General features: G+C 46.5%; 1 protein-coding gene across 2 annotated transcripts in view; it reads left to right on the top strand.

The window, feature by feature from the left end:
- The window catches only part of fgd1 (FYVE, RhoGEF and PH domain containing 1), a 60,497-nt gene that overhangs the window by 32,996 nt on the left and 10,367 nt on the right, over positions 1-17,134 (top strand). For both annotated transcript variants that reach the window (XM_063208749.1, XM_063208750.1), the window contains exons 5-11: positions 1,215-1,453; positions 2,769-2,925; positions 9,466-9,604; positions 12,571-12,629; positions 14,413-14,559; positions 15,018-15,110; positions 16,911-16,990. In XM_063208749.1, the coding sequence (XP_063064819.1) occupies positions 1,215-1,453; positions 2,769-2,925; positions 9,466-9,604; positions 12,571-12,629; positions 14,413-14,559; positions 15,018-15,110; positions 16,911-16,990 (914 nt within the window). The remainder of the gene's footprint in view (positions 1-1,214; positions 1,454-2,768; positions 2,926-9,465; positions 9,605-12,570; positions 12,630-14,412; positions 14,560-15,017; positions 15,111-16,910; positions 16,991-17,134) is intronic.

Here is a 17,134-nt window from a genome sequence, read left to right as displayed (position 1 = left end):
CCACAGAATTCTCCTGCATTCCCTCCAGACCCCAACAAAACAGACATGAGATCATGCCAAACCCGGGATGCGCAGTGATAGAGACATCTTTAGCTCATCGTGGGCCTAAAAACTATTTGGCCATAGGAGAGGGTGATGCAATACCAATATTAATATTCTTGTTTGTTTACTGTGATGGTGGTGTTTGTTACACCCCTTTGCGGTGGCAGCTTGTCTACCATAAACTGCACTTTGCAAATCAGTTTTATCTCTGAATGTCCCTGTTTAGACCACTCCCATCATGTTATATTGTACTCCAGGAGTGCATTTCTCGATAACATCGTTGCTAACTAAGTTAGCATCTTACTTGGTTGCAATGCAATTTCCCATTGGCAACCTACTAAGTTGCTAACTGGTTAGCAACGATGCTTTCGAGAAATGGGGTCCAGATAGCTTACTCATCAGTCACCAGGACAAAGGCAATAGGAGTATTGTCTAAAATCAATGTGGAAAGAAAAATCAGTAATGAGAGCCGGGTGTTGCTGACATTATTTTTCGTTCCTTCAGTTCACGTTGCTTAGTCCAGCACCCAGTTTTTAGATGGATGGGTCTGTTTTGTCTTGGTTGTAAGATGACTGTGAGACCACTGTATTATAGCACCTTTTCTTTTATCCCACCCCCTTTCAAAATCAGTTTGTCAAAGCACTGTAGGCCTAGATATTTCAAGTATAGTAGGCCTTTCATTTCTCATCCCTCGTTTCACGCATTTAACTTCCCATCTGGCCACATTTTCAAAACACTGTACCGTAGCCTAGGTATTCCAGGTAGAGTACAGCTGACCTAACATTCACTTATCCTTCCCATCTGTTTCTTCTTCTGTTTTTACTGTATCGCCTGTTTCTTCTTCATCATCTTCCTCCTTCTTCTTCTTCTTCTTCTTCTTCTTCTTCTTCTTCTTCTTCTTCTTCTTCTTCTTCTTCTTCTTCTTCTTCTTCTTCTTCTTCTTCTTCTATGCTTTTTCTTCTTCTTCTTCTTCTTCTTCTTCTTCTTCTTCTTCTTCTTCTTCTTCTTCTTCTTCTTCTTCTTCTTCTTCTTCTTCTTCTTCTTCTTCTTCTTCTTCTTCTTCTTCTTCTTCTTCTTCTTCTTCTTCTTCTTCTCTGCCTTCTCCTCCTCCTCTTCCTCCTCCTCTTCCTCCTCTTCCCCCTCCTCTCTCTCCCCCTCCTTTCCTCCTCCAGTTGTCGGTGCAGCAGCGGGTGTTCAACATAGCTAACGAGCTGCTGCTGACGGAGAAGGCGTACGTGGCGCGTCTGCACCTCCTGGACCAGGTCTTCTGTGCCCAGCTGATGGAAGAGGCGCGGGCCCGGAGCTCCTTCCCCTGCGAGGTGGTCATGGGCATCTTCTCCAATATCTGCTCCATCTACTGCTTCCACCAGCAGTTCCTGCTGCCCGCGCTCGAGAAGCGCATGGAGGAGTGGTAAGACACCTCTGTGTTCTTGCTGTCGGTATGGCCTAAACGTCAATGTCGAGCTGAGCTACAAACCACTCCTGGGTCAGGTCAGAGGTTAGGTTTAGGTTTTTGGAGAAACACATGGAGAAGCAGTAAGAGAGAGAGAGAGAGAGAGAGAGAGAGAGAGAGAGAGAGAGAGAGAGGGGAGAGAGAGAGAGAGAGAGAGAGAGAGAGGAGAGAGAGAGAGAGAGAGAGAGAGAGAGAGAGAGAGAGAGAGAGAGAGAGAGAGAGAGCCCAGGTCACATCACTGAGCTGCGATTTGTTATTTCGCGTTTATGTTTAATTTTATTTTTGCAAGGAGGAGTAGTCAGGATCCTGTGTCCTGTCAATATGTCCTACCATTGGAGCTGAGCTACTACATACCACTCCTGGGTTAGGAGTTAGGGTTAGGTTTAGGTTTTCGAGATACACATGGAGAAGTGTTAAGAGAGAGCCCATTTCACAGACCACAAAGCACTTTATTGGGCTGCTAATTATTATTTTTCAGTTACTTTTTAAGTTTTTACACATTTTATTGTATTTTTGCATGGAGGAATTGTAAGGACCTGCGGTTCTGCTGTCAGTTTGGCCGACCTGTCAAGCTGAGCTACAAACCATTCCTGGCTCTGGGGTAGCTTTAGGTTTTGGGCTCTGTTAATAGTCTACTGGTTGCTAATTTAGATACCTGCCCACGGAGAGCTTTGTTCTACTGTTAACTTTTTATTTTATTTCCACATGGAGTAGTTCTACTAGGACCAGTGTGCTAAAGATGTTTCTTTTGCAAATACCAGTGTGGTAGTCACTGTCTTTTGTTTTGGTGCGAGTGTAAACAGATTTCAAGAGCTCTTCCCTGAAAAAAAATTACAGGGCATATCAGTTATACATCTACGTATTCTACATTAAACAAGCGAAATACACACTCAGACAGCAATGCACTTCATACATATGTAAACAAACGAAAAACATTAGCAAAATACTGGGCCAGTATTGGAACTGTATTCCTCTAAATGTTATTTAGACTGCAGGCAAGAGGCTGTTTGGCGAGCAGTTTAAGTGTTAGATGCATTTAAACATTCTTAGGCAAATGTGCACGAGAAGGGCCGGCAAGGGAATGGAATTTAGAATTCAGAACCCAGACACTGTGGGATGGAATTCTGGAATGTTGCAGTCCTTGACCTTTGCGGCGTCTTACTTTTTTATTTTTTCGTCTCCTCTCTGTCTCTCTCGTTCTCCTGTTCTCTCTCTGTCTCTCTCTCCTCTCTCTCTCTCTTTATTTCTCTGTCTGTCTGTTTGTTTCCCTCAGGGAGCAAAGTCCTCGTATAGGGGACATCTTGCAGAAGCTTGCTCCCTTCCTGAAGATGTACGGCGAGTATGTGAAAAATTTCGACCGAGCCATGGAGCTGGTGAACACCTGGATGGAGCGCTCATCACAGTTTAAGACCATCATTCACGACATTCAGGTGGGGATCGGACTCTGCGCGTCCGAGTTTAAACACAGGGGAAAGCCTCCTACCACACACACACACACACACACACACACACACACACCTCCCGCCACGTTGAGCCAAAACGTCCCTTTTAAAGGCCAGGAAATGGTGCTAATGAAGGGGCTACCAGAAGCATAACACAGGGGCTGTCCCTCCTGCTTTCTTTAACTTCCACACACTGACATTGACATGGTCCTTTATTTTACTTTACGGGTCGCAGATAGCAAGGAGATACTTAATACTACAGCCATTTTGAGAGAGGCAAAAGTGAACTATTGTAAACAAAGGAATATACTTTCTTTTTTCTTAATTGTTTTTTTGGTTGTAGATAGCAAAGAGTTACACCTCCTGCCATTTTGAGAAGACCCAAGGCCAGACGTAGACGGGTTAAATCAAAACCCTCAGACCATAACACAGGGGCAGCCCCTCTTGCTTATTTTAGCCTCCATAGACTGACATGGGGCTTTTTCTTTTGTTTTTTTGTTTGTTTGTGGTCTCAGTCTGTAGCAGTTTTGTGAGTGATATGAGGCAGAAAAGGTGAACTGTTGAAACCAATTTTTGAATCTCAGTGTGCGTCATGGCCCAAATGTGCCAGATTTAGACCCTTGTTCCGTTGTGTCTGTACAACTTCCTTAAGGTAACAGGAACTTGCAAGCAACTTTAGTGAGTTGTGCCTTGTATCTAAATTTAATAGGGTATTTCCGCTCAACTAATGTAAGCAGCATACATCAAATACAATAGAGTTTTGATTAGAGAAACCTTCTGAAGGACATAGACGAGCGCATCAACACCGGATTATTGCTAAAATGCATGAGTGTGTATTTCACGTCTTCTCCACTGTCGTTGTTAGAGTTTACAATTCACATTAAAAGAACTCCAAATGTGTACAGCAATATTCTGACTGACCCCACACCACTCCCCCTTCCCCCACTACTTCTAACCCCTCAAAAAAATACACAAACCATTTCAAACATTTCAAAGAAAAAGACAAACACTTGTGGAAAAATAATGAGTGTGTGAGTAGAGAGAGAGAGAGAGCTGGGCATGAGCAGTTGTCAACAGTAATCTCAACAGATGAAAGTGGAGAGAGTGCGCTCCTGTGGGCGCTGGTATGGAGTGGAGTGCTATGGAGGGGTGAAGTGTAGTATAAGCAGAGCGGAATACTAATGGGCTATGGTGTGTGTGTGTGTGTGTGTGTGTGTGTGTGTGTGTGCGTGTGCGTGTGCACGCGTGAATGCGTGAGTGCGTGTATGCAGTGCACGTGTGTGCACGCGCATGTGTGTGTGTGTGTGTGTAGGGCTGAAGCACCGTAGGGCGTCCTACTGCCTACTGCCTGCCTGCACCACTTCAAACAGCTACTACTCACCTCGTGAACGGAATACTAACAACACGGGCCCCTGCTAGTTCATTCGTTCATGTACACACACACATCTCTGGCTGTGCGTGTGTGTGTGTCTTTCTCCATGATGAGGATTTTTTTGTGATGTGTGGTGGTGAGGTGTGTGGGGGGGATGGGGTTAGTGGAAGATGAGTGAGAGGAGTAGGGAGGGTGCATACTAACAACATGGTCCCCGTGCGTTCACATGAATGTGTATGTATGTATGCGTGTGTGCGTGTCTCTTTCCATGATGAGGGTGTTTTTGTAATGGTGAGTGGTAGAGGGAACGGAGTAGTGGGAGAGATGTAGAAGGAGGAGGAGGAGGAGGAGGGGGAGTTGTTGAGGGAAAGGTCCATACTTACATACATGATATCCGTTTGTTCACGTGCAGATCTCTGTGTATGTGGTTGTGTGTCTCTGTCCACTATGAGGGTTTTTTTGTAATGATGGGTGGTGGAGGTGATGGAGAGTGGACTGTGTGTGGTGGTGGTGGTGGTGGTGGTGGTGGGGGGGTGTAGAGAGAGGAGTGAGAGAGCTGTTGCAGAAGGAAAGCTGTGAGGATGGGAGGATTGAAGGAATGGTGAGGTGGTGGTGGTGGGGTGGAGGCAGCGTGCAGAAGGATATGTGGAGACAGGTTTCCCATGACGCTGGTGTTTTTGTGATGGTGCTGATGTTTGGGGAGGGGGGGGGGTAAGAATATGGGTTAGCAGAGGAGTGAGAGAGGTGTTGGAGGAAAGGGAAGGGGAGAGTTGAGGGACAGGTATGTATCTGGGCATGTATGTGTATCCATCCATCATAAGTGTGTTTTTATGATGGTGGTGGTGGAGTTGGAGGTTGTGGTGATGGTGTGTGGTGTTGAGAAATGGGGTTGGGAGAGAAGGAGTGAGAGAGTTGTGGAAGGGGAAAGAGAGAACGGAGAGGGAGGGGTGAGGCAAGGGTGAATACTAAACACCGTCCTCATTTGTTCATGCGTGTGTGTGTCTCTCCAGGGCCGCTCACAGCTTTGTTTAGGCCCAGAAAAAAATCATCTGGAAGTGCCCCCCACCCACAATGCATGCAATGAAGTGAGGGCCCAATTCTGGGCCTCCTCTGTCCCTTGGCTCGGGGCAACCGACCCCTTTGTCCACCACTGTCAACTTTCCTATGTGTCTCCATTATGAGTGTGCTCTGGTGATGGTGGTAGTGATAGAGGTGATGTTTTGGAAGAGGGGGGTGTAGTAAATTGGGTTATTAGCAGAAGGGTGAGGCAGGTAAGGAATTAGGTTAGTGGGGGACTAGAGGATTAGTGTGAGAGGTGTAGGAGGGAGAAAGGGGTGGGGTGGGGGATGGTGTAAGCCTGTGTGGAGATAGGCTCACTGTGACAACGCTGTGCTTTTGTGATGGTGGGGGTGAGTAGTGAGAGAGGTGTAGGAGGAAGAGATTAGAGATTGGTGACGGGGTGGATGATAGGGGGTGGTATATAGATGGTGTGGAGCTCACTGTGTCGACCCTGTGTTTTTGTGATGGTGGGGTGGGGGGAGGTATCAGGTGGTTTGGAGATAAGGCAGTGACTGTGGAGGCTGTCTGTGACGACGCTGTGTTTTTGTGATGCTAGGGTGGGAGTGAGGAGGAGAGAGAGAGGTGCAGGAGGAAAGGGAAGAGGGAAGAGTGATGGAGGTATCTCTCTCCACGATGAGGGTGGTGGAGTTGGAGGTAGTGGTGATGGGGGGGTAAGAATTGGGTCAGTAGAAGAGGAGTGAGAGAGATGTAGGAGGAATGGAGGGACTGTTTATTGTAGTGTTTAGGGATGGGGGAGTGGTATAAGGCGGTGTGGAGATGTGGAGGCTCTTTGTGACGACGCTGTGTTTTTGTAATGGAGGGGTGGGGTGTGAAGAGGAGAGAGAGGGGGGGGGGTGTAGCCTGGAGGGCAGTGTTTAGGGATGGGTGACGGGTGCACTGTAAAACATGGCAGCCAGTTAAACGTAAGAAAGTAAGTTGCCCTACTGCCTTAAAAAAGTCTAGAATTGAGTTAAGCCTCGAGTTGAGTTAAATAAACCTAAGGCAGAAGGGCAACTTAACCTTTTTTACGTTTCACTGGCTTGCAGTGTTTTACAGCGTGGTGGTGGGTGGTGGGTAAAGCTCTGTATGGAGAGGAAGCAGACCAGGCAGCACAGACCAGCCCAGCGCCGCGCAGCAACAGCCTAGCGCACCCACAGGGCCCTCCCCATATAAGGCCATGGAGCTGGAAGGCTAGTCAGCCCTGAGCACGGGCCCTGTGGTCTGACTGCAACAATATACAGGCAGCCAGTCTCCACTGGAGTTCAGCTGGTGAGGCTGGTGGTGAATAAGCCTGTGACTGTGACGCTGCATTATCTTTACCACACACAGTGGCCCAGAGAGATGGGCATTTGTTTGTGGTTGTGTGTGTACCATTTGACATATATGCTTGTCGGTTTGTGTCTTTTCCCATTCTGTCTCTCCTCCCCTGCTGTCTCTTTATTCTTCTTCCCGCGTCCCTTTCTTTGTCTGTCTGCCTGTCTGTTGGCCTGTGTGTCTGTCAGCCAGTCAGTCTGTCGGTCTGTCTTTGTCTTTCAGTCTTTCTGTCTCTCTGTGGGTATTCCTGCCTCTGTGCCTCTCTGTCTGTGTGTATGGGGGGATGTGTGTGTGTGGGTCTCTCTCCCCCAGAGAGTCTTTCCCAGCATTTGGCTTAGCTGGCCGTGTGTAAATGAGGGGATGTCTGAGAGTGTGTGCGTGTGCGTGTGCGTGTGTGCTTGTGTGTGTGTGTGTGTGTGTGTGTGTGTGTGTGTGTGTGTGTGTGTGCGTGTGCGTGCGTGGTGTGTGTGTGTGTGTGTGTGTGTGTGTGTGTGTGTGTGTGTGTGTGTGTGTGTGTGTGTGTGTGTGTGTGTGTGTGTGTGTGTGTGTGTGTGTGTGTGTGTGCGCGTGCGTGCGCGCGTGTGTGCGCGTGCGTGCGCGCGTGTGTGTGTGTGTATTGCAATGTCTGTGAGCTACATTGGTGATGGGGTTGAGTCATGAGTATTTCACCAGCGGCTGTGGTTGCAATGTGCGTGCGTGTGTGTGTGTGTGCGTGCGTGCGTGCGTGCGTGCGTGTGTGTGTGTGCGTGCGTGCGTGAGAGCATGTCTATGAGTGTGTGTGGGGGTGGGTCTCAGCTATTTAGTCTCCCCAGGTCGGGTCAGGGGTTCAGTTCCCAAGGACAGAACATTCACAGCAGATACTATCACCCACTTCCTCCTGTCCATAAATCACTTGTCTTAATTCTTCATGTGCATCTCATTAGGGATGCTGAAAGACAGCTAATTTCCCCGTAATTGGGGACTAAAGGTTGTGCTGTTGTGTACATTTGTGAGTGTTTGCGTGTGTGCGTGCACATGCACATGTTTGTGTGCATGTCTGTGTGTAGTATGTATGACTAAGTATGTGACTAAATGTGTGTGTGTGTGTGTGTGTGTGTGTGTGTGTGTGTGTGTGTGTGTGTGTGTGTGTGTGTGTGTGTGTGTGTGTGTGCGCGCGTGTGCGTGTGTGTGTGTGTGTGTGTGTGTGTAGTCTGAAGGTATTTTGCTCTGTATGTATTCTGTATGTGTGCCCCTTACTGCATGTGTGTCTGTGTGTACACTATAGTGGTCTGATGGTGTGTACTGTATGTGTTCTGCAGAAAGAGAAGCAGTGTGTCACCTGACTGTTGCTCTGTATATAGTGTGTGTGAGTGTGTAGTCTGATGACGTGTGTATCTGTGTTGCTGTGCTCATGTGTTCCGCAGAAAAAGGAACGGTGTAGAAATCTTGACTGTTGGTCTGTGTGTATACGTATGTATGTGCCAGCTAGGGCTCTAGCAATGAACTCTACTCGCAATTCGGTTCGTAGTCATACAATCTTTGACCTATGCTCCGATACACCACACAACCTTTTAAATGTATCTTTTTTTCACCAAAAACTATAAATGATCATTTATAGGTAGAGCAAGTTATAATCGCAACCAAGTATTAAAAACTGTTAAAAATAATAATAATGAGGAGGATTTGAAACGTGAAAGCACTCTCGCATCATATCATGTGGTTGTTTACTGCACTGAAGGGCAACAAAACTTTGAAAAAGCGTATCACGATATTGCCTTCTTATATCGCGGTACAGTATCATGACTCTGTTTATCACGATTTATCGGTTCGATACAATCTCGCCCTAGTGTCCGCTGGCCTGATGTGTGTATCTATGAAAGACTGTGGTCACCTGTTGGTCTGTGTTGACCTGTTGACTTGATGTTCTGTGTATACAGTGTGTATGGGTGTGTTTACGTGTTTGTAGTCTAATGGTGTGTGTATTTACCACATGAGTTATGCAGAAGGATGAGCGTTGTGGTGACCCGATGGTTGGTCTGTGTGTATACCGTATGTATGTGTGAGTGGATGGTCTAATGGTGTGTGTATCTGTGCATATGTGTTTTGCAGAAAGAGGAGCAATGTATTGGTTTGAGTGTACAGTATACAGTATGTGTGTGTGTGTGTGTGTGTGAGAGAGAGAGTTTGTGTGTGTGTGTGTGTGTGTGTGTGTGTGTGTGTGTGTGTGTGTGTGTGTGTGTGTGTGTGTGTGTGTGTGTGTGTGTGTGTGTGTGTGTGTGTGTGTGTGTGTGTGTGTGTGTGTGTGTGTGTGTGTGTCTCTGTGTCTGTGTCTGTGTGTGTGTGTGTGTGTGTGTGTGTCTGTGTCTGTGTCTGTGTCTGTGTCTGTGTCTGTGTCTGTGTATGCGTTTTGCAGAAGGATGAGCTGGTGTTGGTCTGTATGCATGCATGTGTGTGTGTGTGTGCACTTGTGTCTAATGGTGTGTGTATCATCTGTGTATGTTTCTGTGTGTCTATTCTAATGGTTTGTGCATCTGTGTATGATGCAGTATGCAGGAGGAGGAGTGGTGCGTAACCTGACTGTTGGTCTGTATTATATATATATATATATTGTGTGTGTGTGTGTGTGTGTGTGTGTGTGTGTGTGTGTGTGTGTGTGTGTGTGTGTGTGTGTGTGTGTGTGTGTGTGTGTGTGTGTGTTGTAGTGGTGTGTGGGTGTGTGTGTTGTAGTGGCGTGCATGTCTGTGTATGTGTGTGAGTGTGTGTCTCTTCTAATGCATGTGTGTATCTGTGTGTGTGTCTTGCAGAAGGAGGAGCGGTGCGGTAACCTGACCCTGCAGCACCACATGCTGGAGCCGGTGCAGCGCATCCCCCGCTACGAGCTGCTGCTCAAGGACTACCTACACCGGCTCCCAGAGGACGCCCACGACTTCAAAGACGCACAGAGTAAGATGGCCGCCCGACTGACTCTGATCGCTTCCACACACTGTAGTCTTAAGCCATAGCGGGAGTAGAGGACGCACAGATTAAGATGGCTCCCCTTGCATTGCACTGTTCTGATTTACACATTGTTCACTGTACTGGGAGTTTCAGATGCCCAGCGTATGGCGTCCGACCGGCTCTGATCGTTTCCACACACTCTGTATTTGGGATGGGGATGGGAGGGTCTTATTCGCCTTTTTATTAGGATAGTGCAGTAAAGGGTTGGACAGGAAATGAGTGGGAGAGAGAGACGGGGAAGGATCGGGAAATTACCTCGGGTCGGAATTGAACCCGGGTCCCCACCGTAACAGTGTAGTGCCCTACCATCTAAGCCACGGCTAGGGTCACTTCCACTCACTCGTAACCCGTTAGCTAGCTGCAATACATCTGGCTAATTCTTTTTTTGGCCCTTAAACGATAGTGGGAGTAGAGCACACACCGATTAAGATGGCTCCCTTTGCACTGCACTGTTCTGATTTACGCATTGTTCACTGTACTGTGCTAGGAGTTTAAGATGCCCAGAGTAAGACGTCCGACCCTCCCGATCGCTTTCACACACTCTTCACTGCACTGGGAGTGTGAGGCTCCTATACTAACATCTGATTGACATTCTGTTGGCTGTACTTGACACACAGAGTAACCGTGGAAACAGACAGCAGGTGTTAAAAGAGCTAAAACGTCTGGACTGCATAGATCAGGGGCCACAAACTCGGCAAAAGATTCAACCTTAAACTTTCGATCAGGGCGAGCGACCAACAGAAGCTTGTGTTTAGAAAAATGTAAGCTGTCCATTGGCTGACACCTGCTGCCGCCGACCTCATTGCATATTTTTCGCTGAAGTTCAACCTTTCTTTTGATGATTTTGAGGCCCTTGATGCTAGAAACGTTTTTGCAGCGTTCACCGCTTTTGCTGCTTCTGCCGCTTCTGCCGCTTGCTCAATTACTTCCAACGCTTTTCCATGCCTTCAATGCTTGCTGTCTGTTCCCAGGGCAAGATAGCCAAACCTGATCAGTTTCACACACTGCACTTGAAGATAAAGATGCACAGTAGTCACTATTCACATGTACAATTCACGCTGTACACATGCACAATGACACTGAAAGCAACTCACTTCAGTGCAGACATTTAAAGGTATACCTACAACACAGTGGAATATTCACTAAAAAGGAGATATGCAGTATATATAACACAAAGGGATATTTACATCACATTATAGAAGAATAGAATAAATAAGTCCTAGTGCCACAAACCCACAAAAAAAACCACAAAGATCCTATAAACAAGTGGTATTGCATAGTACCGGTAGTTCTAAAAGTTGTTGCCCAGATTGCCAGCATGTTTTGCCAGTTGTATTGCAGCAGAGTTGGCCCAGGCTTGGGACAGACTGTTTCACACACTGCTCACTGTCCTTGGATTCATATAGACCCAGATTCACATGGAGTGGGGTGGTTGACCCTGCAGCGCTCTGATTCACACACTGACTACTGTACTGAGCGTTAAAGATGCACAGATTAAAATAGCCTCTACTGCACCGCTCTGATACACACGCTCAGCGTATTGAGGGAGTATTAAGACACACAAGATGGCCGAACCGGCTCTGGTTCACAAACCCTTGGCTGCTCTGGCAAGCCAATAAGATGGTTGTTGAGCACTGAGCGTTCGTCGTGGGAGAGACAGCCCTCTGCTGCCAGCAGTTTGCTGTCTCGCTGTCTGTATCGAGGGCACAGTAACAGATCATCGATATTGCAGAGCGTCAACGGCCTCTGCTGCATTACTGGCACAGCAATGCATCCATGATGTGACAATGGCCAACCCTTAAACTGTTCTCCCTCACACACTGCACTACTGTACTGGGAGGTTAAGATGGCGTTCTCCCTGCATAGATTCATACACTGAGCGGTCGTTGTGAGAGTAACAGTCCACTGCTGGTGTATATAGTGTGCTTGCCTCTCTGTATCAATGGTAAAACAGCAATGGCCTCTCTTCAATGCTCCTATTCACAGACTTCACTGTGCCAGGAGTTACAGATACCGTTAAGATGGCCTCCACAGCTCAGATTCATACACTGAGCAGCAGTCGGAGTGAGAGTGAGAGAAACAGCCCTCTGCTGCCAGGAGTTTGCGCCACTGTCTGTATCAAGGGCACAGTAACAGTTCATCGGTATTGCAGAACATCAATGGTCTCCCCTACATTGCTCTGGTTCACAGTCTTCACTGTGCTGGGAGTGAAGGATAAGATATTCTTCTCGGTTCTAGTCCACTACTACAATGCTCTATTTCAGTTATGTATGTTCAAGAGATAGTACAACAATGGTATAAGCATAATTACTAATATAATAAATTATAAAATTATGGAAATTATCAGTTTTCTGTTTTCAAATTGATCGAATCTGGGTCAGCTATGAGACAGTGATGTTGTTGTCATAGTAGTTATTAAATGCTGGGTTTAGAATGACTAAACCATTTTTTAAGTTAATGCATGTTTTGGGTTCATGCAACTTGTATATACCTTGGATATCCAAACTGTAGAAAACAAGCAAAAAACACAAACTTTGTCACACAGCCAAAAAGCTAATTACCAAATGCTTGATTATTTGTCCCATGTCTGATACACCTACTCACCGATGACCACCACCAATGTGGTGTGCGTGTCGTACAACAACAAAGGAACGGAAGTGTGTGACTAAAGGCCCACGAGGGAGAGAGAGAGCGTCAGACTGTGTTGTTTATGTAACACAGAGATTTATCTACCACCTCTCTCTCTCCCTCTCTCCCTCCCTCCCTCCCTCCCTCTCTCTCTCTCTCTCTCTCTCTCTCTCTCTCTCTCTCTCTCTCTCTCTCTCTCTCTCTCTCTCTCTCTCTCTCTCTCTCTCTCTCTCTCTCCCTCTCTCTCTCTCCCTCCCCCTCTCTCTCCTCTCTCCTCTTCGCAGAGTCGCTGGAGCTGATCGCCACAGCTGCGGAGCACTCCAACGCAGCCATCAGGAAGATGGTGAGTCCCAGTCTCAGGCTGAGTCGCAATCCGACGGGGCCCTCACACAAACATACATGGTCACGCACACACACCTTCGCACACACACACACACACACACACACACACACAGACACACACACACACACACACAGACACACACACACACACACACACACACACACACACACACACACACACACACACACACACACACACACACACACACACACACACACACACACACACGCACTCACACGCGTGCGCGCCAAGACAAGCCAAGCCAAACTCCTTTTCTCTGTCTTGCTGGCTCTCTGACCACAGCAGTCAGTCACTCACGCCCCCTCAGCCCTGACCCTCCTGCACCCCGGACCCAGAGAGCAGCTGGGAGGGAGGGGGAGAGAGAGAGAGAGAGAGAGAGAGAGAGAGAAAGAGAGAGAGAGAGAGAGAGAGAGAGAGAGAGAGAGAGAGAGAGAGAGAGAGAGAGAGAGAGAGAGAGAGAGAGGGGACAGTTAAAGGGGGACAGAGAGGGGGGTTGAGAGAGAGATGGAGATGGAGCGAGAGAGAAAAAAAAGTGCAGAGAAAGATAGAGAGACTGAGAAAAGAGAATAATTAAAAAGAAAAAGAGGGACAGGGGAGAGAAAGGTGGGAGACAGGGATGGAGGGAGAGAATGAAAGAGAGAGGGACAGAGAAGGGAGAAAGAGATGGAGGATGGAGGCAGACAAGAAAGATAGAGAGGGAGAGAGGGGCAGGGTGGGAGGGAAAACGACACTGCTATTTAAGCAGGAGTTTGTAATTAAGGGGAGGCTTGTCTTTCTCTCTCTTTCAAGTGCAGTTGTTTTCCAAAGTCTCTCATTTGTAGCTGTTAATTGGCACTGCTTAAAAGCTGCCCCAGAGCCAAGATGCAGGAAGCTAAGCAGCAAGGCTGTCCATTTCTGTCACCTTAACTGAAACAGCTTTGCATTGAGTTTGCATTCATTATTTCTTAGAGGTAGAGGTGATGAGGAATATTGTGGGAAATATACTTAAGCAAGCTAAAACATGCACATCAACCTTAATCTGCATGACCAGGAACATCAAAGGAAGACACAACAGGAAATTTGAAAAAAGAAAGTCTGCAACACTATTACGGTCTTGTAGAAAGGAGGGGGGGGGGAGAAGAGAGATAATGTGCAATTGCATTATTAGTTAATGAGTAATTGCACAATTTTTCAATAGGGTCATTGTTTTGTCAACTTTGTAAACGATATGCATTGATCTTCTTGTGAAGTCACTCTTGCATTGAAATTCTTTTTCCCGTCAACTCCTCCAGTGAGAAGTTTCCGCTCATATGGTGTGTGTAGGTGTTCCTCTGTAAACAAGCCAGAATAGAATGAAAGGCATTACAGTCTATTTATTTACACAAATGTGTGCTGGGTCCAGTCCAGTGTGCAGAATTAGTTCGTTTAAGATGGATTATAATGCGATTCAGTTGAGTTTGGCAGCGAAACACTGTAATCACTATTGAAATGGGATTAATTACAGCTTTCTGAGGCCGCGTCCCATCCATGGCTAAGGGGTCCAGATATACTCCCACTCGCTAGAGTGTCCACCGTGATTCATTGCGGCATGAAGTATGTCTACGCCTTTGTGTGCAAATGTTGTGGGATGTTAAGAGGGCACTTTGTAAAACAAAGCTGTAGCGTTCTGTCCATCCTCGTGTGTGCGTGTGCGTGTGCGTGTTCTGTGTGGGTGGGTGTGGGTATGTGCATGATTTTACGTGTTAATATAATGTGTGTGTTAATGTGTGTGTGTGTATCCCAGGAGCGCATGCGAAAGCTGTTGAAGGTGTACGAGTTGCTGGGAGGGGAAGAGGATATCGTTAACCCCACTAACGAGCTCATCAAGGAGGGACACATCCTCAAACTCTCGGCCAAAAATGGAACCTCGCAGGATAGATACCTCATACTGGTGAGTGTCTGTGTCTATTTTTATTGGGGTGTGTGTGTGTGTGTGTGTGTGTGTGTGTGTGTGTGTGTGTGTGTGTGTGTGTGTGTGTGTCTCTGTGTGTGTGTGTGTGTGCGTGTGTGTGTGTGTGTGTGTGTGTGTGTGTGTGTGTGTGTGTGCGCGCGCCTGTAAGTCTGTGCGGTGTGTGGCAATTCTGGGCGGTCATTGTTTTTGTAAGATTTCAGTGCTGTTATTCACATCTTGGCTGCAGTTTCCTGGACACATCCCTTTGTTTATAGGTCATACAAGTCTTCAGTTACTTAATTGTATAAGTGCACTTTTGTTCTCCTGTCTACACTTCTGTTCTTGGCAATTAACATCTCCTGATGTGTTGACGCAAATGCTTGAAAGTTTACATGTTGTATTGCAAGTGAACTAATTTATGTGCATTTTTCTCTCTCTCCCTTCTTTTCTCTCTCTAGTTCAATGACAGGTTGTTGTACTGTGTTCCAAAGCTGCGACTTATTGGTCAGAAGTACGGCGTCAGAGCTCGGATAGATGTGGATGGCATGGAGGTATGTCACTATTGAAGATGCGTAAAATAGTATAAGAAAAGGGGCATATTTATTTCGGACATACACAGTTAATCACAAGTAGAGATGCACCGGATCCTGATTTTTAGGATCCTGCCGGATACCGGATCCACTGCTTAAGATCCTGCCGGATCCGGAACCGGATACCGGATCCTACGAAAGGGTTGAAACACGTAGTCTACTCGCACACTTGGGCCCTTTTTATTACGTTGGCTCAAACTATTTTTTAGACTCATTGGCTTACTGACAAACTGCCTGCAACGGCCACTTCCAAAGGGCTTTCACTCCATGCAGTGATTGAGGTTGTGAAAGACTGACTGAAAAGCCTAGGCTACGTAAAAACTAGAGATGCACCAGATCCTGATTTTTAGGTAACTGCCGGATACCGGATCCACTGCTTAAGATCCTGCCGGATCCGGATCCTGTGAAAAACCCTATTATCCTGCCTTCTAATCACAAGTACAATTTGCCAAGACATACGTACTTCCTAATACTGGAAGATAATGACTGGTTAATGTTGGTTATTGCTGGTAAAATGTTCAGAAAGAAATAATAGATTCAAGGATTACTAATATGGTAAAAATGTCTAACACATCCTGTGCACATGTTGATAAATACACATCTGACATGCGGCCAGATGAAGTGGTCTGAGAAGGCGACTCCCATTGACTCATCACCAGTAGTGCCTTTTTGGACCAAGACCACTGGCTGTTTAGTACACACTTGCAGTCATTGCTCCTAGCCCTTTTATAAGCAGTGCACATATAGCATACAGCCTACTGCAGTCTCTTTCATAAGACCAAGGCTATGATTCATATTGTATATATTTTTAGTGGGGCTCTACGCCTCTTTAGGTCCAGTGTGTATGCATAGACTGCAGTACATTACACAGGCTACTTAGTAGACATCCCCAGTCGTAGCTCCAGGCCCTTTTTAAGCATCACACATAGCATGTGATTACTGCAATCTCTTTCATAAGATTGTGATGCATACTGCATATAATTTAGTGGTGCTGTACGGCTCTTTATAAACAGTGTGTATGCTTAGACTGCAGTGCAGAGCAGTTGCATGATGTGCCTATCACTAAGATGTTTCATAAATCTCTGGTAGTTTGTTGTAGCTGCCATCCTCTCTTTGATTAGTGTGCCCGACTGCACACAATACTACTGTACATATTTGCAGTCATTGCTCTAAGCGCTTTTTATAAACAGTGAGTACATGCATAGTGAATTATTCAGTGTTAATTAAACACATAGAGAGTTGGCCAACACTGTGAGTGTAAATTGGACTCTCCAAGTGTTGAATCAGTTCTATGGGATTTACTGTCACTGTAGTTTATGCTGCAATAATTACAATATATTTCTTCAATACAATTACAATATATTTCACAATATAGGGCCTATTTCATCTATAATTTCAGTTGTGGTGTTAATCTGTTTATGAACAGTGCACATCAACAGACCAGAGTAACTTCTATTACACTTGTTGTCAGATGTTTCATTGCAGTATCACTGCAGATAGCTAGCTGTTATCCTCTGTCTGATTAGCATTCCTGTACAGACCGCCATCTCTTTCAATGCAGCATTTCTTTTCCCGACACTGCGGAACTCTTGTCTCTTTGAATAGAACATATCCTTTCCCGACACAACTGCGGAACTGTTGTTTCTTTCAATACATTTCCTCTGGCGGCATTGCATACAGTCAGACAGCCAGTCTCTCTCCCTCATGACCCGTTAACATTTCCCTTCTCTTTCCTCGTGTCTGGGTGCTGGTGTGCCACAGCTCAAGGAGACCAGCAGCATCAACGTCCCACGGACATTCCTCGTGTCGGGCAAGCAGCGCTCGCTGGAGCTTCAGGCCAGGTTGGTTGCATTCACTGCCCCAGAAAAAGGGCCTTCGCCTCAGCCGCTCTCCCTTGCAAGCCTTCCCCTCTACTTTGCCAAGGCAACGGTACTTTGTTTGTGTAACAGACAGCACAATGAGTCAACTGTTTCAGGTCACAGTGA

Source organism: Engraulis encrasicolus, chromosome 10 (assembly GCF_034702125.1).
Source record: "Engraulis encrasicolus isolate BLACKSEA-1 chromosome 10, IST_EnEncr_1.0, whole genome shotgun sequence".
Classification (NCBI taxonomy): Eukaryota; Metazoa; Chordata; class Actinopteri; order Clupeiformes; family Engraulidae; genus Engraulis; species Engraulis encrasicolus.
The sequence above is the reverse complement of the archived record's forward strand: the minus strand, read 5'-3'. Positions and strand labels throughout refer to the sequence as shown.